General features: G+C 44.4%; 2 protein-coding genes across 5 annotated transcripts; one reads left to right on the forward strand and one right to left on the reverse strand.

Annotated features, from left to right (window-relative positions):
- The first annotated feature begins 4615 nt into the window (after positions 1-4615).
- ccdc180 (coiled-coil domain containing 180) lies at positions 4616-19548 on the forward strand. 4 transcript variants are annotated; one of them, XM_088993372.1, is made up of 37 exons: positions 4616-4822; positions 6255-6352; positions 6454-6551; positions 6615-6724; positions 7406-7525; positions 7751-7861; positions 7949-8044; positions 8137-8300; positions 8467-8586; positions 8642-8721; positions 9048-9136; positions 9222-9341; positions 9412-9585; positions 9660-9775; positions 10061-10187; positions 10262-10322; positions 11540-11634; positions 11700-11887; positions 11974-12143; positions 12268-12448; positions 12517-12663; positions 13012-13156; positions 13248-13364; positions 13457-13537; positions 13821-14038; positions 14126-14136; positions 14582-14642; positions 15556-15621; positions 15711-15777; positions 16224-16359; positions 16432-16592; positions 17768-17893; positions 17955-18048; positions 18138-18204; positions 18302-18443; positions 19201-19322; positions 19409-19548. In XM_088993372.1, coding segments are annotated over exons 1-37 (4185 nt in total). In that variant the 5' UTR covers positions 4616-4717; the 3' UTR covers positions 19410-19548. The 4 variants fall into 4 exon arrangements, with proteins under 4 accessions (XP_088849498.1, XP_088849496.1, XP_088849499.1 ...); XM_088993370.1 differs by having other exon boundaries at positions 19397-19535; XM_088993373.1 differs by having other exon boundaries at positions 19401-19535.
- entr1 (endosome associated trafficking regulator 1) lies at positions 19530-22829 on the reverse strand. The gene is made up of 9 exons (XM_088993379.1): positions 22691-22829; positions 22440-22561; positions 21333-21409; positions 21206-21269; positions 21053-21126; positions 20870-20981; positions 20065-20127; positions 19844-19983; positions 19530-19747 (listed from the first exon to the last, which is right to left on the reverse strand). Exons 1-9 carry the CDS (start codon positions 22704-22706, stop codon positions 19657-19659), a joined length of 759 nt encoding a protein of 252 aa, XP_088849505.1. The 5' UTR covers positions 22707-22829; the 3' UTR covers positions 19530-19656.
- Between the last annotated feature and the right edge of the window lie 8 nt (positions 22830-22837).

Consider the following 22837-nt stretch of genomic DNA (forward strand, 5'->3'; position numbering starts at 1 on the left):
ACAGTCTATTTTTGTTGACCAATGTGAGAATGGAAATTGTGACTTTTTTTCCCTGATGCTAATTGTGCTAATGAAGCATATCTGGCTAATTTATTGTGATGCTATCAAAAATGTTCAAGGTCAAACTATTGCTTCGTTCATTGATGGTGATGTCGACGTCACGCAGGCGTCAATACTTTTGTTTTCCGCTGAAGTTAATGTCGCACTTCCACTTTTAGCTAGCTCAAAAGTTAAATTGCTCTTTGAATTTGTATATATTTTCCAAGAAGATGTTTAGGGACACTCAAGTCCAATATAAGGCAAAACACTATTTAGTTGTGGTCAACAAAAGACGGGCAGAAATCTTATCGCGGTATAAATCTTCAAATTATGAATATTTTTAACACATCAACGCAGCAACATACTGTTAGCCTCGTAGCATCATTGCCCGAGTGACATCAATTTAATCTTTCATCTCCAGGACTGAGACTCTATTCACACAACTCATATTATTTCCCGCAAAACTGTTTTATTTTTATTTTTTTATCTTGTGGTGACTTGTTTTTCAATCATGTTGTCATGCGAACAACATACAGAGAAAAAAAATCATTGGCATGATAACAATACACGCGTTTTTTTAACACATACTCTGTAAAAAAAAAAAACAAGCAAGAATAATAGTGTAGGTTTGCGTTTACATTCTTCCTTGTATTTTTTTGTTGTCCAATGCTCACCTGCATGAGTATTTCACACTGCCCCCTGGTGGCCAAAGTCAGCGCAAGAGAATTCACATTGAGCACGGCAGAACATTCCAGACTTTTTGTGACGATTCCACACAATGCAATATATATTTGTTTCTTTTATTTTGAAAACTTTTTTTTTAACAATGCGACAAAGTCAATAGCGATATATTTTCCGACTGTTGCCAACATTTTTTTTCTTGAAATCAACTTTTGCCAATTAAAAGTACAGTGATACCTCGGTTTACAAACCCCTTGGCTTACGAACTTTTCGATTAACGAACGTTAAATTTATGAACATTTTACCTTGGCTTACAAACTATTTTTCGGGATACACATGGAGATGCCACAATGAGTGATGTGTCGTTCACGAACGAGCCCTTTCTCCAAACAAGAAACTGGCATCCGACTGTTTTTGTCCTCTATTCCCCGCCCCAATCCTCCCTTAAAGCCACATGATTGGTCAAGAACGCAGCAGTGAGGGGAGGTGGTTTAAACATTAAAGAGACAGGCAGACGACAGTGAGAGAGTTCTAACTTTGATAGTTCAAAGGCAGAGTGTAGTCTGTAAGGTTAAAGTATCCCATCAATCAGGCTCCACAAATGACCCGCACAAGCCATCTTTACACTTGATGCAAAAAGCTATCAAGCCAGCTAAACAGAACATAATTGATGAAGAACTAGGTAAAATGATCGCAGAGAAAGCACCTACAAGGATCATTCCTCAAGATGGTGAAAGAAGGTTGCGTTTGTAAACAAGTGTTTAATGCTGAGGAAACCGGCATTCCATCAAGCCATCAACGACCATCACAAAGGTCAATAAAAGGACTTTATTATACCGTGCAGTTTATTTCTTTAATTGTAATACCATATCACATTTATTATACATAAAATAAGGTATATTGTGTGTAATTTTAAGGCTTGTTTAGTAGAAAATTATGTTTTATGGGGACCTGGGAACGGATTATTCTCATTTTAATGGTTTCCTATGGGAAATTAGTTTTTGGGATACACACTTTTCGTCTTACACACTGTCTGGGAACCAATTAAGTTCGTAAGCCAAGGTATCATTGTAACTCCAAATAAACTAGCTTTTTTTTTCAATTTTATCTTCAAACCGACTCAAATTTCCTGATTCCAAAATATAAAAAGAGCGTTGATATCAGACCAAACTTTTTATCATACTAAGTTGTTTTTTTTTTAAATGCATTGAAACATCAATGTAAACAAAGCTTTTTGATCAAGTGTTTCATACATCTGAACGTTATTCAACATTTCCATTTGTGGAACATAACAAAAAAAAACGGAAAGACATGTTTTCAACTTGGCAATTTTTCACATGAAATGAACCTGCGACTGTGATTGTTCTATCGAAAGAACAACTGCATGTAACCCGAAACAATTTTGCCAAAGGCTCATCATTCATGTTGCGTGCTTGATGTCAGTTCCTGGCGCGGCGGACCGGTGATTAAAAAGAGCTAAAAAAACAAAACGAAAGTACTGTACTTGATTTGTTGCCCATTTCCAAAAATAGATGCAGCTGAGGAAAAAGTACAAAACAGGAGAGAAAAATTAGACTGTTAACAACGCTGCTAAATTCTTATCATTTGAAAAAGAAATGGCTGAAAATGAGCGTTTTGAAGTAGTGCAAAATGGAGCCTTTCTTCCCGCTCACAAACAAAATGGCCGCATCCCTGCCTAAACAAACTCCTTTGGAACTGTCAATTAAATGTCAGCAAAAGTAACTGCAACTGGAATAGGTACAAAACAGGAGATAAAAAATTCTCACCGCAGCGTAAACTGTTAACAACTCTGCCAAATTCGAATTTTTGGAAAAAGAATTTGCTAAAAATGAGAGTTTTGAAGCAGTGCAAAATGTAGCCTTTCTTCCCGCTCACAAACAAAATGGCCGCATCCCTGCCAAAACAAACTCCTGTTTAACTGTCAATCAAATGTCAGCAAAAATAACCGCAATTGGACAAAGTACAAAACAGGATTAAAAAAAAATATCTCTGCAGCGTAAACTGTTAACAACCTGTCAATTTTGATTTTTTTTAAAAAGAAATTGCTAAAAATGAGAGTTTTGAAGCAGTAGAAAATGTAGCCTTTCTTCCCGCTCCCAAACAAAATGGCCGCATCCCTGCCAAAACAAACTCCTGTTTAACTGTCAATCAAATGTCATTATAACAACCTGGAAATCAAAACAAAGGCATATTTGAGTTGCCAAGCTATATCTGCTTGAAGCCCATAAATATAAATGGTGACAACGAGGCACTCTAAAGTACAAGTACAAAGCCCTTGAGCTAAAAAAAATGGTATTGGTACATTCGTAGTCCTTCGACTTGGACCAACTTCACCCCTGCTGGTCCAACTTAAGACAAGAACCAACTTTGGACCTGCTCTAGCGGCTCTGTCAGTTATGAGGGCTCTCTTCTCATCTTTTCAAATTGAAAACATGAAAGCATTTATGGGAAATTTGCAAGATGTCTTCATGTGATGATGCGTTAGCTCCATATGTTAGCGTTTTTTTTTTCACCTTGTGAAAAGATGTCTTTCCCATCTTGCTAATAAGCTATGCTTGCTAACTTTCTTCGAAGCGCATTTATTTTGTCGATACTAATTAATGTAGCAACGCGTTAGCCTTTGGCGCTAGCGGCATTGCCGCAATTGACATTGATCTGCAGCAAATGTTAGCACTAACACACGAATGCTATGTGCCGTCTTTGCGTGATGTCATATGCCGTGAAAGAGGCGGAGCTAAACTTTGTCGAGTTTTTTTCTACTTCCTGTCTTGAAAAGTGTGCACAGTAACTAAATTTATGATGTTCATGTGAAAAATCTAATGTTTATGACTGTATGCAATCATGTTCATGTCAAAATAAAAGTTTGTGACTGTAAAAAAAAAATGTGTCAAAATGACCATTTATTGTGTCAACTGTAGAGCTAATTTGCTATCTATCAGCACATGTAGCTATGTAGCTGGCTATTTATTAGCTGTCTGGCTGGTTGGCTAACTGTCTAGCTGGGTATCTATTTGCTCTCTGTCTGGCTAGCTAGCTGGCTATTTATTAGCTATATGGCTATCTGGCTAGTTGGCTAACTGTCCAGCTGCCTATCTATTAGCTATCTGTTAGCTATCTGGCTTGCTTTTTATCTATTTGAGTTACTTCCGGGTTGAGTGAACGTTGGCGCGTGTGGCTGCCGCTTCTCACCCGCAGAAAAAAACGATCCTGTGACTGTAGAGGAACCTTGAGAGTTTTGAAAGGTGCTTAGAAATGAAATGTATGATTATTAATACAAGTTTTTGACTATAGGAAAATTAAATGGACATCAGTTTGGCATATCGGTCAAAAAAAGGCAGTTTTATTTTGAAAGCAAGATTTTTTTAATGACAGAATCATTGCACATCCTGTGAAATTGGAGGATGTAGTTACGTATTCTTCACACAAGTAGATGGGCGAGTTTTATTTCAAAACATTTTCATGGTCAACTTCTTTCAATATGCTTAGAACTCGAATTTCAAGATTTTTGACAGGACAGCCCCCCAGTAATGTAGAGACGCCTACTGTTTGACTGGCCCCCAAAGAGACTACTTGCTTTTATTTTGAAAGTTGCGCTTTTATTTTACGAGAGACACACACCGAGAGAGAAAGAGAGACTCACGTAACTTGTATCGTTCTTAAAACAGAAAAACGTGAAAAAAAATCCTGTGACTGTAAAGTGACCTTGAGAGTTTTGAAAGGCACTTATAAATGCAAAGTATTATTATTATTAAATATTGAATTCCTGGTTCACCATTCTGTGACATCTGTCGTAGTGACGTCCTGCCTTCATGCGGGTGTCCCTATGCGTTTGCGCCCCCTTTTGGTCAAAAACGTGTCTGGTCATTTCCATGGAGACAGTAAAAACAAATCCATACTCGGGCAGTGCGCGAGTGAGGTCGTTCATGGAGAAAGTTCTGTTTTAGTTGGTGAAAAATAATAATTAAAAACAATTAAGATGACATCAGTCGAGCGCCAACGTTTACAGCAGGCTAGCATTAGCATGTCGGAGACCCGTGTGGTTCCGAGTGGCGAAGTTTACCACCAGCTCTTCGCAGATCAGGTGCGTCCAACTCATTCAAATGCTAACCCTGCTCATCCAAACCATAACAGTGCATTCACCTTTTGATACAACATAGATACAGTCAAATCATATTATCGCTCATTAGCGATCAATATCGTCGAAATTCATTATTATGACGACGACCGATATAAGCGAACAAATGCCAATGCTAATCTCATGCTAAAAAAAAAAAGCTATTGCTAATGTTGCAAATGTCGGTACAGAATTCATAAACAATTTCTGTTAAAAATTATTTTAAAGAACACGCTAATATTGTTGGTGATAATGATAAGAAAAATATGTCGCCCATAATAAGTCATTGTTGAACACTTTTTGTACATAAGAGTACAAAAAGGAGGCATGTGACGAAAGTTTTCAATAATAATTCATCACACATTTTCTAATATCATATTAAAGTTCATTTAAATAGCTTTCAAATGATGTATAGACGATTGTTCTATGACAAATAATAAGGAAATAATGGCATTTTTAATTTTCGAAATATGAGGGATTTTCTGCCTGTAATTAGACAATTAAAACAATGGAAATCTATGACAGAGTTCTTTATTACAGTTTAAACTATCATAACTTTCTGAATTTTTGGCAGATCTTAACGGGTCAGGTACCATTGGAAAGTCTTTGAAGTTCTAAACAAGAACAGAAAACACAAGAGAAGATTCAAAATATAAATGAACAAATATCAACCGTCGAATGAAGGCAGATTTTCGTAAATAAATCCAAAATGGCTGTCACTGAATACTAGGAAAGAACATACAAAATATAGACGCTAATGCTTCTTTTTGATTGAGACTTGGAAGTTATGGAGAAAAATGTATATTCTACCACTTCTATGAGTTATAAAAATACAACTTCCTCACCTTTATAAACTATAGTGTTAGCAAAAAGAGCGTCAACTTCAATCATTTTTTTCCCCGTTTCTCATTGTCGTATTGGGAAATTTCAAGAACCAGCATGGAAAGAAACGTGTAATACGTCATCATAAACTGCATAGCTTGGAAAATCCCACGAAAAAAACCATGACGTACTTCACAAAAATGCAATGATATACGACTGCGAGTACAGAGTGCGCTCGCTTCACTGGACAGAAACAATTGCGGTGGAATGTAGCGAACTGTAGCATACCTACAACAAATCCCAAAGCTTTAACTAAAATTGGCGAGATGATAAAATTCACATCAAGTCATTTTTGACATTATTGGAAAGTGTTAAAATACAATCATATACAATATAATTTAAAGTGATAACACATTATTACTAATATTGACATTGCTAAAAATGATAATGATGCAATTCTCATTTCTAAGGTACGACGTGCTAATGCTAATATTGAGAATGATATTAAATCAATGCTAATGCTAACGTTGCTAGCAAGGATAATAATAAAACGTGATCTGTTTGGTGTGCTTTATAGGTTCGACTGTCCAGAAGTTTGTTGGCTGCACGCAAACGCTCAGCAAAAAAACACGTGCGTGTTGCCGATTGTGACATACCGCGCGGCGCCAAAAGCAGGTAGACAATGAAACACAAACATATACTGTATGTGTGTGTGTGTGTATCTATACCACACAACTTTACATACACACACTTATTCACCATCGCTTCCGATGCAGGGATCATTCCCTCGCCGAGGGCGACGACGTCGGCGAAGATGACGACGGCGAAGGTGACGCAGATGCGGAGGAGGTGGTCAGACTTCCGGATACCATCGGTCAGTACGACATCATCGTCACGACACGCCGAAACCAACCAATCAAATGCGTGCTGTCTTCAGAGGTCCGTCACGAGTCGTGCGATATCCTACAACGCGTCTACCAAAACAAGAAAATCCAACACCAGGAAGCCGTGCGGCATGTGCACACGCAACTCACAAACCTCGCTCAGGTAACCCCCCCCCCCCACAATCTCCCCACAAACACACAAATACAGTGATACCTCGGTTTACGAACCGATTGGCTTGCGAACTTTTCGGTTTACGAACGTTACATTTATGAAAATGTTACCTTGGCATACAAACTTTTTCAGGATACACATGGAGCGCCAAATGAGTGATGTGTCGTTCGCGAACAAGGCCGTTCTCCTAACAAGAAAATGGCAGCTGGCTTGTTTTTGTCCTCTATTCCCCGCCCCCAGTCTTTCGTTAAAGCCACGTGATTGGTCAAGAACGCAGCAGTGAGGGGAGGTGGTTCACACATTAAAGAGAGAGTGACAAAATGGATAGAAAACAGTGACACTTGGACTCGTTTCAACTTTGATAGTTCAAAGGCACAGTGTAGACTGCAAGGTCAATAAAACCACTTTATTATATAGTACAGTTTATTTCTTTCATTATAATACCATAGCACATTTGTTATACATAAAATAAGGTATATTTTACGTAGTTTTAAGGCTTAGAAAGTAGTTTTCTGGTGACCTGGGAACGGATTATTCTCATTTGAATGGTTTCCTATGGGAAAATAATTTTTGGGATACACACTTTTCGCCTTACACACTCTGTCTGTGAACCAATTAAGTTCATAAGCCAAGGTATCGCTGTACATAAATGCCGCCCGCGTATGTGTGCAGGAATGTGAAGCGCAAGTGAGGGAACACAGCGTGGAACTGAAGACCAAACTGCAACAGCTCGACGCCTCTTTGCACGAGCTGGCGCGCGACATGACGCACGTGGAACAACGCAGCCTGCAGGTACGCAACGTGTACACAACGTGTACAACGTGTACACAAAATGTCTACACGACATCCACAAAAGTCGCGCAACATCTGCACAAACTCTATACGACCTCTAACCAAACGTCCATGCGTTCTTTATATAACCGCTGTCACTCCATAACTGTGTGTGTGTGTGTGTGTGTGTGTGTGTGTGTGTGTGTGTGTGTGTGTGTGTGTGTGTGTGTGTGTGTGTGTGTACAGGAAGTGTTGTGCGTTTGGAGCTCCGTCGAGGCTCACATGAAGGAGAAAAAGTCCAGCGTGTTGACCTTTGAACTTCAAGTTAGTGAATGTGAGCGACAGAGAGTCAATAAGGTAATGATGTCTCCTACTTGTCTCGACGCAGGATGACTTATCTGGTTTCCATGGCGACCAATGTGTCCATTTTGTGTACGTGTGTAGATCAGACCAGTACTGAGGAAGTACTGCCACCTGCTGGAGAAGATCAACTTCATGCCTTGCACAAACACACACATGCATATTCACAGCCAGGCTACGGTAACCGATGAACCGACTTCTCAAATCTGACCTTTGACCTTATCCTCATCACACGGGTGTGTGTGTGTGTGTGTTTGCGCGTCCTGTGTCAGATGCTCAATCAGTGCCTGTTAGCGAACCGTCGCTGCGCGGCGGGCCTCCTTCTCCAGTTGCACGAGGAGGCCCTACAGCAGGAGGCGCTACTGCGCTTGCAGTGGGAGGAGTCTGTCAGCCTGTGGAGGCGGAGTCAAGCCAGCCACGTGGTCCAGGAGTTCAGGTGGGCGGAGTCACTGGGATGTTCAATCTGTGTTTTGTTTCAAGTCATCGGCCATGTTTTTTATTTAGCCAGCATGGCCGGCGACAGCACGTGCATCCTATTTTGACATCTGGAGACAGCTAGCGTGGCGTTATTTTGGCGTCACGTGACATGTCCCCGTTGACAGGTTGTCAGTGGCGAGCGTGGACGTGTGGCGTCTCATGTCGGACGAGCAGACGTTCCAGGAAGTGGACCAAAGCGTGCGACGTTTGTCCCAACGGCGTTGCGACATCGTCACCGGCCTCAGGTAACAAAATGGCCGACCCCATTGATTTCGACGTCCAATGGCGTGTCTCTTCCAGCTCCTTGATCCCGCCCTCCCTCTCCACCACCCTGGTATCCGATTGGTTCACGGAGTTGACGGCTGTCAATCAACAGATCGGTAACACCTCCCTCCGCCCTGACGCGCACAAGCACATTCACATTCATACACATTCAGTGTATTAGCTAACTAGCTGTGCTGGCTGTCTATTAGCTAGCTAGCCCGCTATCTGGCTATATATTAGCTATCTAATAGGTAGCTAGCTAGCTTTTTATTTATTTGAGTTATTCCGGGTTGAGTGAATACTGGCGCTTGTGGCTGCCACTGCTCACCCACAGAAAAACGTATCCTGTGACTGTAGAGTAACCTTGAGCATTTTGAAAGGCACTTATAAATGAAATGTATTATGATGATGATTATTGAGGCGCGTCCGTGTGTCCCGTCAGACATGTGTCACGCCGACTTCCTTCATCAGCTGCGTTGTCGCTACGAGCTGATGTGGCAGGACCGCGTGTCCCAAGTGCAGGGTTGCCAGGTGGGCTCCTCGCGTACGCCGCCGCGCCGCGCCGCGCCGCTCTCAACTGGGCTTTCGTTGACGCCTTGTGCGATATCTCCACTAGGAGACGCTGTCCGCCTTGGGCTTGCCGGAGGAGGAGGTGAACGACATCGTCAAATCGCAACTCATCTCTCTCATCGGACAACATCAGCGACAAGACGAAATGCAGCTGGGCGCCATCGACGTCAGTCTTCTCGTCAGCCTCCGACACCTGCCGTTTTGACTTTTGAACTTAGCTTCCACGTGTGCGACAGACGTGTTCGGACAGCCTGTACCGAGCGTCGGCGCGTCTTAGCCGGCGCGTGTTTGTGGTCATGCGGGCGCTTGCGGCGTTGTGGGAAAAACACGGCGGGATCCTGCTCGGTCGAGAGGAGGAAGTTCAGCGCCGCCTGGATGAGCTGCGGCTGGCGCAGGAACGACACGTCCAGGTGTGTGCGACGATGATGATGATGATGATGATGATGACTGTAACCGTTACCGTGACTCTGATGACCCCGAAAAGAGGAAGAAGGTGTTCCTGGACGAACTACTGGCCGCACTTCGCCAGGAGAGCAGCGAGGTGGCGTTGAAATCATCGCTAGATCAAACGTTCGTCTACCTGCGCGATGTGAGGAACAGGTCAGCTAACGCTAATGCTAATGGACTATTCTGTGACAATCACACGGGAGACATCGATGTGACATCGCAGCCGAGTGTTACTTGCTAGCATAATTCTAACGCTAACCGACGATTGGATTGGATGAGCTAGCCTTTATTAGTCTGGCAGTGCAGAAATTTACATTTACATTATTATTATTATTATTCCTATTATCATTACTACTGTTACTACACTTAATGCCGTTACTGTTGTTATTCTTATTATTCTTAATGCTGAATGATTATTATGAGTTGTTGCGTGTGCAGCTGCGGCGAGTGCGTGACGGACCAGTGCGCCGTGTTGGACCGCCTCCCTCGGACCTTCGTGAACGAGCTGCTGGAGTTCAGCCGACTACTCAGCAATTTTTTCCATCTCGGAAACGCCTTCACTCCCGTAAGCTTTCGGCGCGACGCGCCGATTGCCTTCGTGTCCCATGATGATGATGTCACTGTGATTTTGCCCTGCAGAGCGAAGAGGACCTGAAGAAGCTGCCGCCAGTCGATGACATCATCGTCAGCGACGGTCAAGGTTTGTCACTCGCCATCCTGACGATGATGATGTCATTGTATGTCTGTGTGGGTGCGTTTACGTGTGTGTTAGTGTTTGTGCGAGTGCGTGCTTTTGTGTGTGTGTGTGTGTGTATTTATAATAATAATAATAATCATCATCATCATCATCATAATAATAATAGTATAATAATAATAATCCATTTCACTTCCAAGCGCCTTTCAAAACTCTCAAGGTTACTTTACACAGGATTAGTTTTTCTGCTGATGAGCAGCGGCAGACACACGCGTCAACGTTCACTCAACTCGGAAGTAACTTGGCTAGAAAGCTGGCTAGCTAATAGATAGCTAACAGATAGCTAGTTAGGCCTTCACCCAACCTGGAAGTTTCAGATAGAAAGCTAGTTAGCTAATAGATAGCTAACAGATAGCTAACTAGGGCTTCACTCAACCCAAGTAACTCAAATAGAAAGAAAGCTAGCCAGCCAATCGATATCTAACAGATAACTAGCTAGATAGCCAGCTAGATAGTGAATAGAATAGATAGGTAGCTAGCCAGAGAGCAAGCTCGCCAGCCACAGCTAATACATAGCAAATAGCTAGCAAATGCTAATAATAATAATACATTTCATTTATAAGCGCCTTTCTAATAATACTAATAATAATACATTATTTGTTACAATATTTGTCTGTTATGTACGTCTGTGTGTGTGTTTTTTGTGTTTGTGTGTGTCTGTTGTGTTTGCCTGTCTGTGCTTTTGTGTGTGTGTGTGTGTATTTTTTGTGTTATGCGTGTGTTTGTGTGTGTGCTTGCTTTTGTGTGTGGATGTGTGTCTGTTGTGTTTGTGTGTATCAGTTGTGTTTGTGCTTTTGTATATTTTTGTATTTGCCTGTGTAATGTGTTTTTGTGTTTGTGTATGTGCATGCTTTTGTATGTGTGTGTGTGTGTCTATTGTGTATGTGTGTGTGTGTGATTTTGTTGTGTGTGTATGTGGGTGCGTTTGTATGCGTGTGTGTCCGTTGTGTTTGTGTGTGTCTATGGCGTATGCATGTGTCTGCGTGCTTTTGTTGTGTGTCTGCGTGTGCGTTTGTATGCGGGTGTGTGTGTGTGTGTGGGCGCTAACGCTAATGGACTAACCTGTGTCAGTCACACGGCAGCCATTGATGTGACTTCACAGCCAAGTGTTACTTGCTTGCATAATGCTAATGCTAACCGACCGTGTGTGCGCGCGCGTGTAGAGAGTAGTGAAGAGGATGGGCCAAGAGAGGAGCCGCCGCCAATCATCTGTCAAGATGACGCTGCACCTGAGGACTCTTCCGATTCGCTAGCTGAGGTAAGATAGCTTGTGATTGGCCGGTTGTAAAGAGGCTAAAATAACATGCGCGCGTGGTCGTTCAGGCTGAATCGGCCCTTCAGGAGCTGTATGACCTCAGCAGCAAGGTCAACTTGACGTCGGCGAGGGGCGTGTCCTACTCTGGCCCCGCCTTCAGATGCCCCGCCTCTGACCTACCGGGCAACATGAGCAAGCAACAGGAAACGCACCTCAGCACGTTTCCCGTCGAGCTCCTCATGCATTCGCTCAACAGGTGTTAGCCTTTAGCTTGCCATGCTAATCTTTCATTTTCTCATCGGCGAGAAGGACATACGTGTGGCTTTCTGTGTGTGCGCGCAGGATGCGCATTTGGTTCCTGGATTACGTGGAGCAGCGTTTTCAGGACGTCCTGACGTCCGCCATCGTCACGGTGACGGGCAGGAAGGAGGCGGTACGCGCCTACCACGAGCTGCAAATGCAACCGCTTGATCCGCTACATGTCAAGACGTGCATCTACATACCACGCATGGGTACACGCGTGCTATTTTGCATGTTCAATACACATTGATGAACATAAATTGCATGTTGATCGGGGAATTTGATCCAATATGTGCGTGCGTGTGAATGTGTATGTGCACGCACACGTATGTGTAGCCGAGTTACAGCTCCACAAGCAGCGAGTGGACGCTCACTGCCAACAAGTGTCAGACGTGCTAGCATCGTGCACGGCGGCGCTTCAAGAGCTTCAGATGTCTACCTACGAGAAGAATCGGCATTTGACGGCGACGCTCGGCCAGATGGAGGACAGCGTCCTCAAAACCGACGGCAGCCAACGGTAAAACCCGACCGAGGAAGGAAACTCGTGCGCCGCTGTGTTTTTGTTTCACTTCCCGTGCATGTCAGGCTGGAGGCCCTTAGCTCCACCCTGCAGGACCGCCTGGACGAGCACATCAAACACACCCAGCGCTCCCATTCGTCCTTCCGAACGTCGCTTCAGCTGCAGATGGACGAGCTGCGGAATTTAACGGGGCGCCTCCTCAAGTCTTTTAGGTATCCGCTGTCATTTTCGCACCGTTACGTCAAAGTCAGCTTGCTAATATGCTAATGACATACAGCACAGATGAAGGCACTTAAAACCTTGCTAAGAAAGACAGACCATTGACAACAGACAATACATGTCATTTCTGAATGTAAAGTCACGTAGTGTAGTAATGCAAAAACAAACAAACAAAGGTTGAAGTGAGGTCTTGCAGAAAAAAGGGGGAAATTGAGTTCAGGATGACAGTACAGCGTGTAGCGTGTACTCAGAGTTTGGTGAGTGTGGCAGGAGGAAGGTGCAGGGGGGGCAGGGCTGGGAGGGAGTTGACTTTCCTGACATTACGGCCTCGTCCGCTCCAGGCTGTTCAGCGAAGGAGGCGACTACACGCGGCAGGAGGTGAAAATCTTCCAGAGGCGTCTGAAGGAGGAAAGCAAACGCATCAGCGTCACCGAAGAGAGCGTCTACGCCGACCTGCACAACCTGCAGACCAAAACTTTACAGCAGGTCTCACCTTCACACTCCCTGACGACTCCCCCTCCCTTTGCTTCAAAATGGCGCTTTATGGCTAATGTCATTTTATGTTTTTTCGGATCAGGTGAAAGCGGCGTCGGGGCGTCTGGAAGAGAAGCTGTGCGTATTGCGCGCCGAGGTCAAGTTCATCGAGTCGATCGAGAGGATCATCAGCAGCACTCAAGTGGAAGTCCGAGCCGAGGTGGCGTTGTGGCGTTCCTTTTCCGGCATGGCGGACTCTCGTTGACACACATAGTTGTCTATGTGTGTGTGTTTTGGTGTGCGTGTGCTCAGACGGCGAGCAGCAATCAGAAGGAGGCGGTGATTAGCGCTCGTCTGGAGCAACTGCGCAAAACTCTGGAAGAAGAAGAACAGGTACGCTTCCTTTGCTGTTTTATCCTCTGCTCTCATTGGATTGGATTGATATGAAAAAGAGAAGAAAGGAAAGGAAGAAGTCGAAAAGAAATTACAAGAACTCGCTATACGAACACATTTTAAACATCTTGTTTATTTCCTGACACATCATTTTATTTTCTCGGACTTCCTGTCATGACCTCACATTCAGTCCGTCTTTACATTGTTTTATTTTCTCGGACTTCCTGTCATCATGTTACATTCTGTCCATCTTTACATCGTGTTTTTTTTTCTCGCTGTGCAGGTGAGCGTGGATCAAGTCTTCGCCTTGTTGGCCGCCATCAGCGAGGACCTGAGGAGACGAAGGCAATATTTGGATGAGGAGAGCGTAGCTCCTCCCACTGTGTCCAAATCCAGGAAGCAGGTGTGGTCGGCCCCGCCTCCTGCCTTGCTGCAACCATGCCGCTCGGGAGGGAACATCATGGAGGATCCTATCGTGGGTGTGGTCAAATCGCTTAACAGGTGTGTGTGTGTGTGTGTGCGTGTACGTGTGTGTGTGCGTGCGTGCGTGTGGAAGCTTCAATCTGACCGTTCCATTCTGTCCACCAGGTTCTGTGAAGGTACGGACTCCTCCCTCCTCCATTTTTGCATACTGGCGGCCATCTTGAAAACACAATCCATGGTTGTCTGTTCAGGTTCACGGTTTGATTCTGCTTTGTTTGCAGTGTTGTTTCTTTTACTTTGTTTGTTTGCACATTGGCATGCCATTAATAAAAAAAAAATCCCCTGAAAAAAAATCCGCGATGCACTGAAGTCGCGATAAGTCAACGCGAAGTAGCGAGGGATCACTGTATAACCCCCTCCACCCCTCAAAAAAAAAAACACACACACACGATATAGTCGAGTACTCACTGATACCAAGTAACCAATCCCATTGCTCATTTGGCTGCATCAAGTGACTGATATTGGAACATGTCATGAGTCATCAATACCTTGAAAGAAGTCCAAATTATCTTAATACCTGCTATCAATCCACGCTTGTGTTTTTATCTGTCTTGCGTGTAGGTCGAAGCTCCACCCAACGCCACCAATCGCCAAAACGAAGTGAATCTGCTGGTGTTGCAAGGTTCGTTGGATGTATGTGTGAAGAAGGCCAAAATGTCGCATTATGTGTGAAATGCCTTCACTCTCAACCAAGGATGTGGCAAAGTACATCAAAAATAGTGTATTGTCCGGTGTATAAGGCGCACCCCCCCAATGAGTGGTGTATTTTCAAACTTTTTCCATATACAGGTAACATCCGAGTTAAAGCATCAAAAAAGCATTCAAAATGGCTGCCGCGAGGATCACATGATCATAACAAATGACGACGCGCTGGCATCTCCTATACGACAGGATGGTATACGATGTTAATCTGTTGTTTTTAAGCAATGTTTTCTATTGAATACTATTATCTACCAGAATGTTGACTGTTCATTTACAAATCTTCTAATTTTGAGTGTCATTTTAATCATTTTATATTTCCTTTATTACTGTGTCGGCGTACACGCTTTCTGCTGACCCAAATACGCACGGCTTCCCATGCATGCGATCTGTCCAAAAATCGCTCTCCCTGCTCACGGAGAAGCCAGAAAAGGTCACGTGTCTCAAGGAGGCGGCGGCGCCGACCGTGAGTTTGAAAATACACCACTCATTGGGGGCTTCTGTCAGCAGTTGCGAGACCTGTTCTGGCTCAGTATGACTTCATCTTTCAGGCGCACCGGCGTATGAGGCGCAGTGTCATCTTTGGAAAAAAAACCAATGCTTATACACCGGAAAATACGATAGCAGTTTGCCTTTGTGCCATCTCTTGTATATCCTCTAATTTAATCTAATCTAATATCCCCTCCACAACCCCTCCAACCCCAACATTCGCCTCCCTTGGAGCAAGTGTCATAATCACCGATGATGGACAGCTAGAAGAAGAAGAAGAATATCCTCTAATATTGCGCGTGATGCAATAATACACTGTAGCTATCTTCTTCTGCGTGTTTTCTTAGGTCGTTCAGGACTGACAAACGGCTCCAGATCTTTGGCAACAAATCAGAAGTCGATCCCAATCCAGAGTGAGTCCACATGTAGTCCAGATGACATCACGTCACATGTGACATTTGCGATGATGTCATCAGTTGCCCCGCCTCTTTTGTTTATGCAGTTGTTACATCTCCATCGTGAACGCCATACTCAAGAGGACTCATCAGACCCTTCTGCTGGTTGCCAAGGTAACACGTACTTATACTCTCTCAAGTAAATATACACACACACACACACACACACACAAACATGCCTCATCACAAAAGGTTGCGTGAAGGCCTAGCTAGCTATCTGTTAGCTAGCTAGCTTTCTGTCCGAGTTACTTAGCTATCAAATTAGCTGTCTATTAACTAGCTAGCTTTATATCTGACTTACTTCCGGGTTGAGTGAAGGCCTGGCTAGCTATCTGTTAGCTATCTATTCGCTAGCTTTCTATCCGAGTTACTTAGCTATCGAATTAGCTGTCTATTAGCTAGCCAGATTTCTATCCGAGTTACTTCCGTGTTGAGTGAACGCTGGTGCGTGTGGCTGCCGCTGCTCACCCACCAAAAAAACGTATCCTGTGACTGTAAAGTGACCTTGAGAGTTTTGAAAGGCGCTTATAAATGAAATGTATTATTATTATTATCATCAGGACTTCTACCAGAGTCAGCGTTGCGGTGGCTTCCATCGACTTCCTGCCGGTCTGGACCAATGGGTAGAGAACACGCAGCAAAGGCTTCTGGGACATCACGAACACGCCCGCACGCTGCTCAACGCCAGCAGGGAAGGTCAGAACCGGGCGTCGGCCGTTATTTGATGACATGGTTTTTGAGGGTGTGTATGTGGGTGTGCTTGTACAGCACTGGAGCAGCAGCAATGCGTGTTAGCCGACATGATGCATTTGCTACCGGCCACGTTGATCCGTATGCACGAGAAACAGCTTGCGGGGGAGTTGAAGGAAGAGGCGAGTCGAGTCCGACGCTCCTTTGAGGAAACAATGGCCGCCAGTGAGGAGGAAAAGGTATTGCAGTGGAAACTGATACTGTTAGCATCTTAATGCTATCGCCATGACACCTGACATAACGTCGCCGTGCGTGTCATTAGCATTAGCGCAGCTAGGAAAATGTTGATGACCATGCCAACCATGTTTAGGATTAGCTTGCCTATGTTAGCCTGCATACAAAACTTTCGCCTTGACAACCATGCAATTTGTTAGCTGCAAGACATGATTGTTAGCATTAAGATTTTTTTGTATTGTGGAAATTGTTACTGTTAGCATGCTAATGCTATTGCCTTGACACCTGAGATAAAATTGGCGTCCCATTAGCATTAGTGCATTAGCATGCGAATGCTATCGCTTTCACACCTAAGATGACATTGGCATCCCATTAGCGCGGCTAGCAAAATGTTGATGACAATGCCAAGGATTGGCTTGCATACGAAACCAACGACTATGCAATTTGTTAGCTACATGACATGACTGTTAGCGTCAACATTTTTTGTATTGCCGTGGAAATTGTTACTCTTAGCATGCTATTCTTATCGCCTTGACACCTGAGATAACATTGGCGTCCCATTAGCATTAGCGCGTGAGCATGCTAATGGTATCGCTTTGACACCTAAGATGACATTGGGATCCCATTAGCATTAGCGGCTAGAAAAATGTTGATGACAATGCCAACCTTCTTTAGGATTAGCTTACATATGAAACAATTGCCGTACAATTTGTTAGCTGCATAACATGACTGTTAGCATTAACATTTTTTGTATTGCCGTGGAAAATGTTACTGTTAGCATACTAATGCTATCGCCATGACACCTGAGATGACATCGCAGTACGTGCTATTAGCATGCTACCCGTGTTTAGGATTAGCTTCCCTTCATTAATGTACCCTCATAAAAAAAATATTACCATGACAACCATGCAATTTATTAGCTGCATGACATAACTGCGCTATTGCGAGTATGGCGACCTGGAAATAGTTGTCTCAGACTCTGTCGTCATGACGATGATGATTAGCATTAGCTATGATACCGCAACATAGCCCGACAAATTTGCATGCCGATCGCTGGATACTTTTTCCACGTCAAGACTGTTAGCATGAGCATAATTTGGATAGCTGGGTTGCATGCCATCTCTTTACCGTGTGACCTGTGGTTAGCATTAGCATGCTATTGACTGACATGTGTCATCAGACGACAAGCATGGCCGGTCTACGCGTATCGCTCTCAACCAATGAGATGGAGACACTGAAGCGCGCCGAGGAGGCTCGACAACAAAGACTCCACGACGCCATTTTGGGCTCCCATCGGGAACTTCAGGTAGGCGACGGGTTGCCGTGGCGATACGCCGAGTGACATCTCACCCACTACCTGTGTTCAGGAGTGTATGAAACGCAGAGGGGAGGAGTTTGTGACATCGCTGGCATCCCTGTCGGAACACCTGCTACATCAGATGGACCGTCTTCCTTTGCCAGGTCGGTCACATGACCAAGGTGTTTTTATGCGTGTGCTTCAATATGTACCCGCCCTTGTTTCCACGGTGACGACGGTGTCATGTGATCAGAAGTAACCTCACAGCAGACACCGGAGGACAGAGACGTCGCCATGGAAGCGACACAGCAACCCTCCAGGTAGCCGGCCCGTCAACCTATCCTTTTGAACCCGCCGCTGTCACATCCTGTCAATCCTACAAAATAAAAGCCTCCCCGGTTGCCGTGCGCTCCTCAGAATTTGGTCGGGGATTCCTCATATGTCGCTTCCCGGCATCCCCGCGTCCAACGCGGGGATTACAACCACCGCAGCCATCACCACCTCCAAGTGCACTCTGGGACATCTGGCCATCATCCAACACAGAGATGCTGCCACCAAGGTGCGCGCGCCCACACACACACACACACACACACACACACACACACACACACACACACACACACACACACGCAAACACACAAAATGCACACGAAAAACATATACACACTCCACAATCTTCAAATCTTCACATTTTCAAGCATACAAAAAACAAGATGTGATCATGTGACACGCATCATGCCATGGACATGCATTTAATAATAATAATAATAATACATTTCATTTATAAGCATCTTTCAAAACTCCCAAGGACACTTTACAGTAACAATAACAATATTAATATCAATAATAAGAATAATAATACATTTCATTTATAAGCATCTTTCAAAACTCTAAAGGTCACTTTACAGCAACAATAATAGTAATTATAAATTTCATTTATAAGCATCTTTCAAAACTCTCAAGGACACTTTACAGCAACAATAACAACAATTTCAATAATAATAATATAACATTTCATTTATAACTGCCTATCAAATTTCTCAAGGACACTTTACGGCAACAATAATCATGTTATTATTCCCAATAATAATCATAATAATACATTTCATTCATAAGCATCTTTCAAAACTCTCAAGGAAACTTTTCAACAACAATAACAATATGAATAATATCAATAATAACACATTTCATTGATAACCGCCTATAAATATCCTCAAGGACTTTACAGCAACGATGATAATATTAATATTAATAATAATAATACATTTGAGCAATAAGTGTGTGGTGTGTGTGTTCTGCGTGTGTGTGAATATTAGCGTTTTGAGCAGGTCTTCTTGTCACAGCTGTCCCATTCCGACGCGGACAAAAGGAGGCGACTAAATGAACTTCAAAGCTGGAAGTCACATTGGAGGCTCCAAGTACACAAACTAGCACACTGATAGACACACACGCACACACACATACACACACACACGCACGCACACACACATACACACACACACACACACACACACACACACACACACACACACACACACACACACACACACACACACACACTGCGTCCATACAACTGTGTACGCAAAGTCACGCTAACAAGCTGTTGGATCCGTGACATCATCAATTGTCAATAAAGTAGCGGTAGTAAAAAAAAAAGTGAATGTTTTATTGGATGAAAGATAAAATGTCCGTTCCAATCATCAAGCATGCTGGTGGGCGGGGCCAAACCGGGCAATTCGGCTTCTCCTCCCGTTTCCATGGCGACGTGCGCTTCAGACGTCGTCGGTGACGTCGGTCATTTTATCGATGGAGCGCAGCAACTGCGAGACCAGACGCAGAGACTCCGCCCCTTCCAGGAGACCACTGCACGGATGGAGAACAGGTGCGTGACGGATGACTTTTTTTTTAGGGGAAAAACTTTTTGCGGAGTTTGGAAGAATCCAGATGCGAACTACTGACCTTATAGACGAATGCGCATGCGTAGCCGTCTTGTCCAGGTAGTCGGAGGCCATGTTGGCGTTGCGCTTCATCGCCGCGATGACATCACCCTCGGCCGACTTCAGCTTGACGTTTTCGCGACGTGTGCGCTCCAGTTCCTCCTGACGTGTCCGTGCAATATTCTTCAAGTTGGGTGTTTTCCATCATGCTTGTACGTACGTGTGAGCGAGCGAGCGTATGACCTGCAGCTGCCGAAGCTCCGCCTTCATTTTGGATGCGCCGTTCTCGGCTTTCAGTGCCCGTTTCTGACACAAGAAACGCAAAGTAACAAATCAGCCCATCTCCAGCGGAGCTTGGGCGCCATCTTGTGCATTTTCTGGGACGCTACATTGTAAGTCCAAACGCCTTAAAATGACACGGAAGGACTTCTTTAATGGATTGCAAACATGTATGCTTTCCTCTTCAGAACTATTTGAATCCTATTCATAAGTGGATGAGTAACAAGAAAGCATATTTTCCCAATCTGAAGCCATTGTTTGGATTCTGGAGCAAGGCAGTTTGTGAAGGAGTATCCTGGCGTGACGTCACAAACAAGGGGGCGGGACCTTCTGAAACTCGGCATCTCTGAGGTCGTTTTGGATGATAGTACAGCGTGTAGCGTGTACTGTAGAGTTCAGTGAGTGTGGCAGTGGGAAGGGGCAGGGGGGGCAGTGCTGGGAGGGAGTTGAGTCACCTGACTGCCTGGTGGTAGAAACTCCTTGAGTTCAGAACGACGTGACGTGAGGATGGAAAGTGACACAGTTTGGAAATGCAAAGGTATTTGATCCATTTTACAGTAAATATTTTCAATTATTAGCATTCTTGAATGGAATTTGGAATTTTATTGTGGCAACTGAAAATTCCTATTTTCAATGAACGCAGCTCTGGGGTGATTGTGCTTGTTTTTGTGCCTGTGACGGGCAGCCCACAAAATGATCACATGACCACCTCATCACAATGTGTAAGTACCGTTCATAATGGCAATTCCCGCATTATCCACTCACGCACCCTCATCTCGTGCAGGTTGCGCTCGACAGAATGGACCATGTGATCCAGGTCTCGCACCTCCTCCTGCTCCTGTCGCCGTCTCTGCGCAAGCTCCTCCTCCAGCGCCTCCGCCCTGCACGCAGAGCAGCCCGGCGTGAGCCAGCGAGCCGCTTGGATCGCTCGCCCCCATTGGCCGTCGCTCGCCTTCGCCGGTTCGCGTCCGATGTCCTCTGAAGCGCCGTGACGGCCTTTCTGAGCGAGATGTTCTCCTCACGCAGCTGCACGCAAAGAAGTGGTAATTCTTTGTGTGCTAATGTCGCTAACCGAGCTAGATTTTGTCGCAAGGTAGACGAAGACCTCCTGTAAACTCTTCTCCCGGTATTCGGTTGGCAGTGTGACATCATCATCGCCGTCGTAGAACCTGAAGACGATCGGCGATGTCATCGTCCACGTCAACACGTACGGCGACGTTCGAGCCACTCACGTGCTAGTCTCCGCCTCCTCGGCGCTGAGGGAGGAGGAGCTATCCAGGTGAGACTGCCAACATGCTGCGCTCTCCTCCTGATTGGCCAGCCACACCAAAACAAATCGTTTTGATCATCATAAACAGTCGGCCAAAAATAATGTTGTCTTGTCTGAAGTAAAAGTAGATAGAGTGATACCTCGGCTTACCAAGGCTTTAGCTCACACCTTTCGCTTTATGAACATTCAATTTGCGAGACTATAATCCTGGCATACAAATTAGTTTTCGGCGGATGAACACCAAACCACACAGTCGAACAGCGCCACGGTGGCTGGCAGAGCATTTTTCCACACCTGCCTCTTTGAGTGCAGACGTGGGTTGTTATCGAGTGGAGTACTTTTGCTATTATGGGACCGAAAACGACCCCAGCACAGGCTAGTTAATAAGAATAAATTTCATTTATAAGCGCCTTTCAAAACTCTCAGGGACACTTTCGTCATATTTTTTTCTGCGGGTGAGCAGCGGCAGCCACACGCGCCAGCGTTCACTCAACCCATACTATATAATTATATATTAATATAATCAAATAATAAAAATACTATAACTATGACGGTATATATATATATATTTATTTGGCTCTGGTAATAGTATATTACCAGATTTGTCGCCATTTTGGGATAATGGGACAAACCAATTAAAACTTCTATTAGCTAGCTAGCTTTCTATGCGAGCTACTTAGCTATCGAATTAGCTGTCTATTAGCTAGCTAGCTTTCCACCCGAGTTACTTAGCTATCTATTAGCTATCTTTCTAGCCGAGTTACTTCCGGGTCCAGTGAAGGCCTACCTAGCTATCTGTTAGCTATCTATTAGCTAGCTAGCTTTCTAGCCGAGTTACTGCCGGGTTGAGTGAACGCTGGCGCGTGTGGCTGCCGCTGCTCACCCACAAAAAAACTTATCCTGTGACTGTAAAGTGACCTTGAGAGTTTTGAAAGGTGCTTATAAATGAATAATACATTTCATTCATGATGATGATGATGATTATTATTAAAATGCAGCATGTCCAATGTGACGTAATGTCAGGTTGACGCCTTATATTTATGCAATTAAAACGTGAAACTTGACACACCTCCCACACTGCCGCATCATCGTCATCTCGGCCCCGATCGTCAACCAGTTTTTGGTCCCGGTCGTGGTTCTTGGTGCGCAGGAACTCTCTGAAGGAGAAAGGATTGGACTCCTCATTTTCATCTGTCCACCCACCGAACGAGAACTTCAGTCAACAAAATGAAACTTCAACGTTGCCGGGCAACCAAATATCATGTCAAAAATTAACATTACAACTTCTTCAAACACATTCGGCAATGATTAAAGTCTTACCGCGGGGTTTGGACATGGTGACGTCACATCGATCACCGGTGATCGATCATCGCTCGTCCAGTCCCCCAAAAAACGCGGAAGTGAGCACCAAGCGGCAGCACCGTCACGTGACGTAGTTCCTAGCATCCCATTGGTCAGCTGGGCCAG

The sequence above is a fragment of the Hippocampus bargibanti genome, linkage group LG04 (genome assembly GCF_051943395.1).
Source record: "Hippocampus bargibanti isolate YZ-2025 linkage group LG04, ASM5194339v1, whole genome shotgun sequence".
In the NCBI taxonomy this organism is placed as follows: Eukaryota; Metazoa; Chordata; class Actinopteri; order Syngnathiformes; family Syngnathidae; genus Hippocampus; species Hippocampus bargibanti.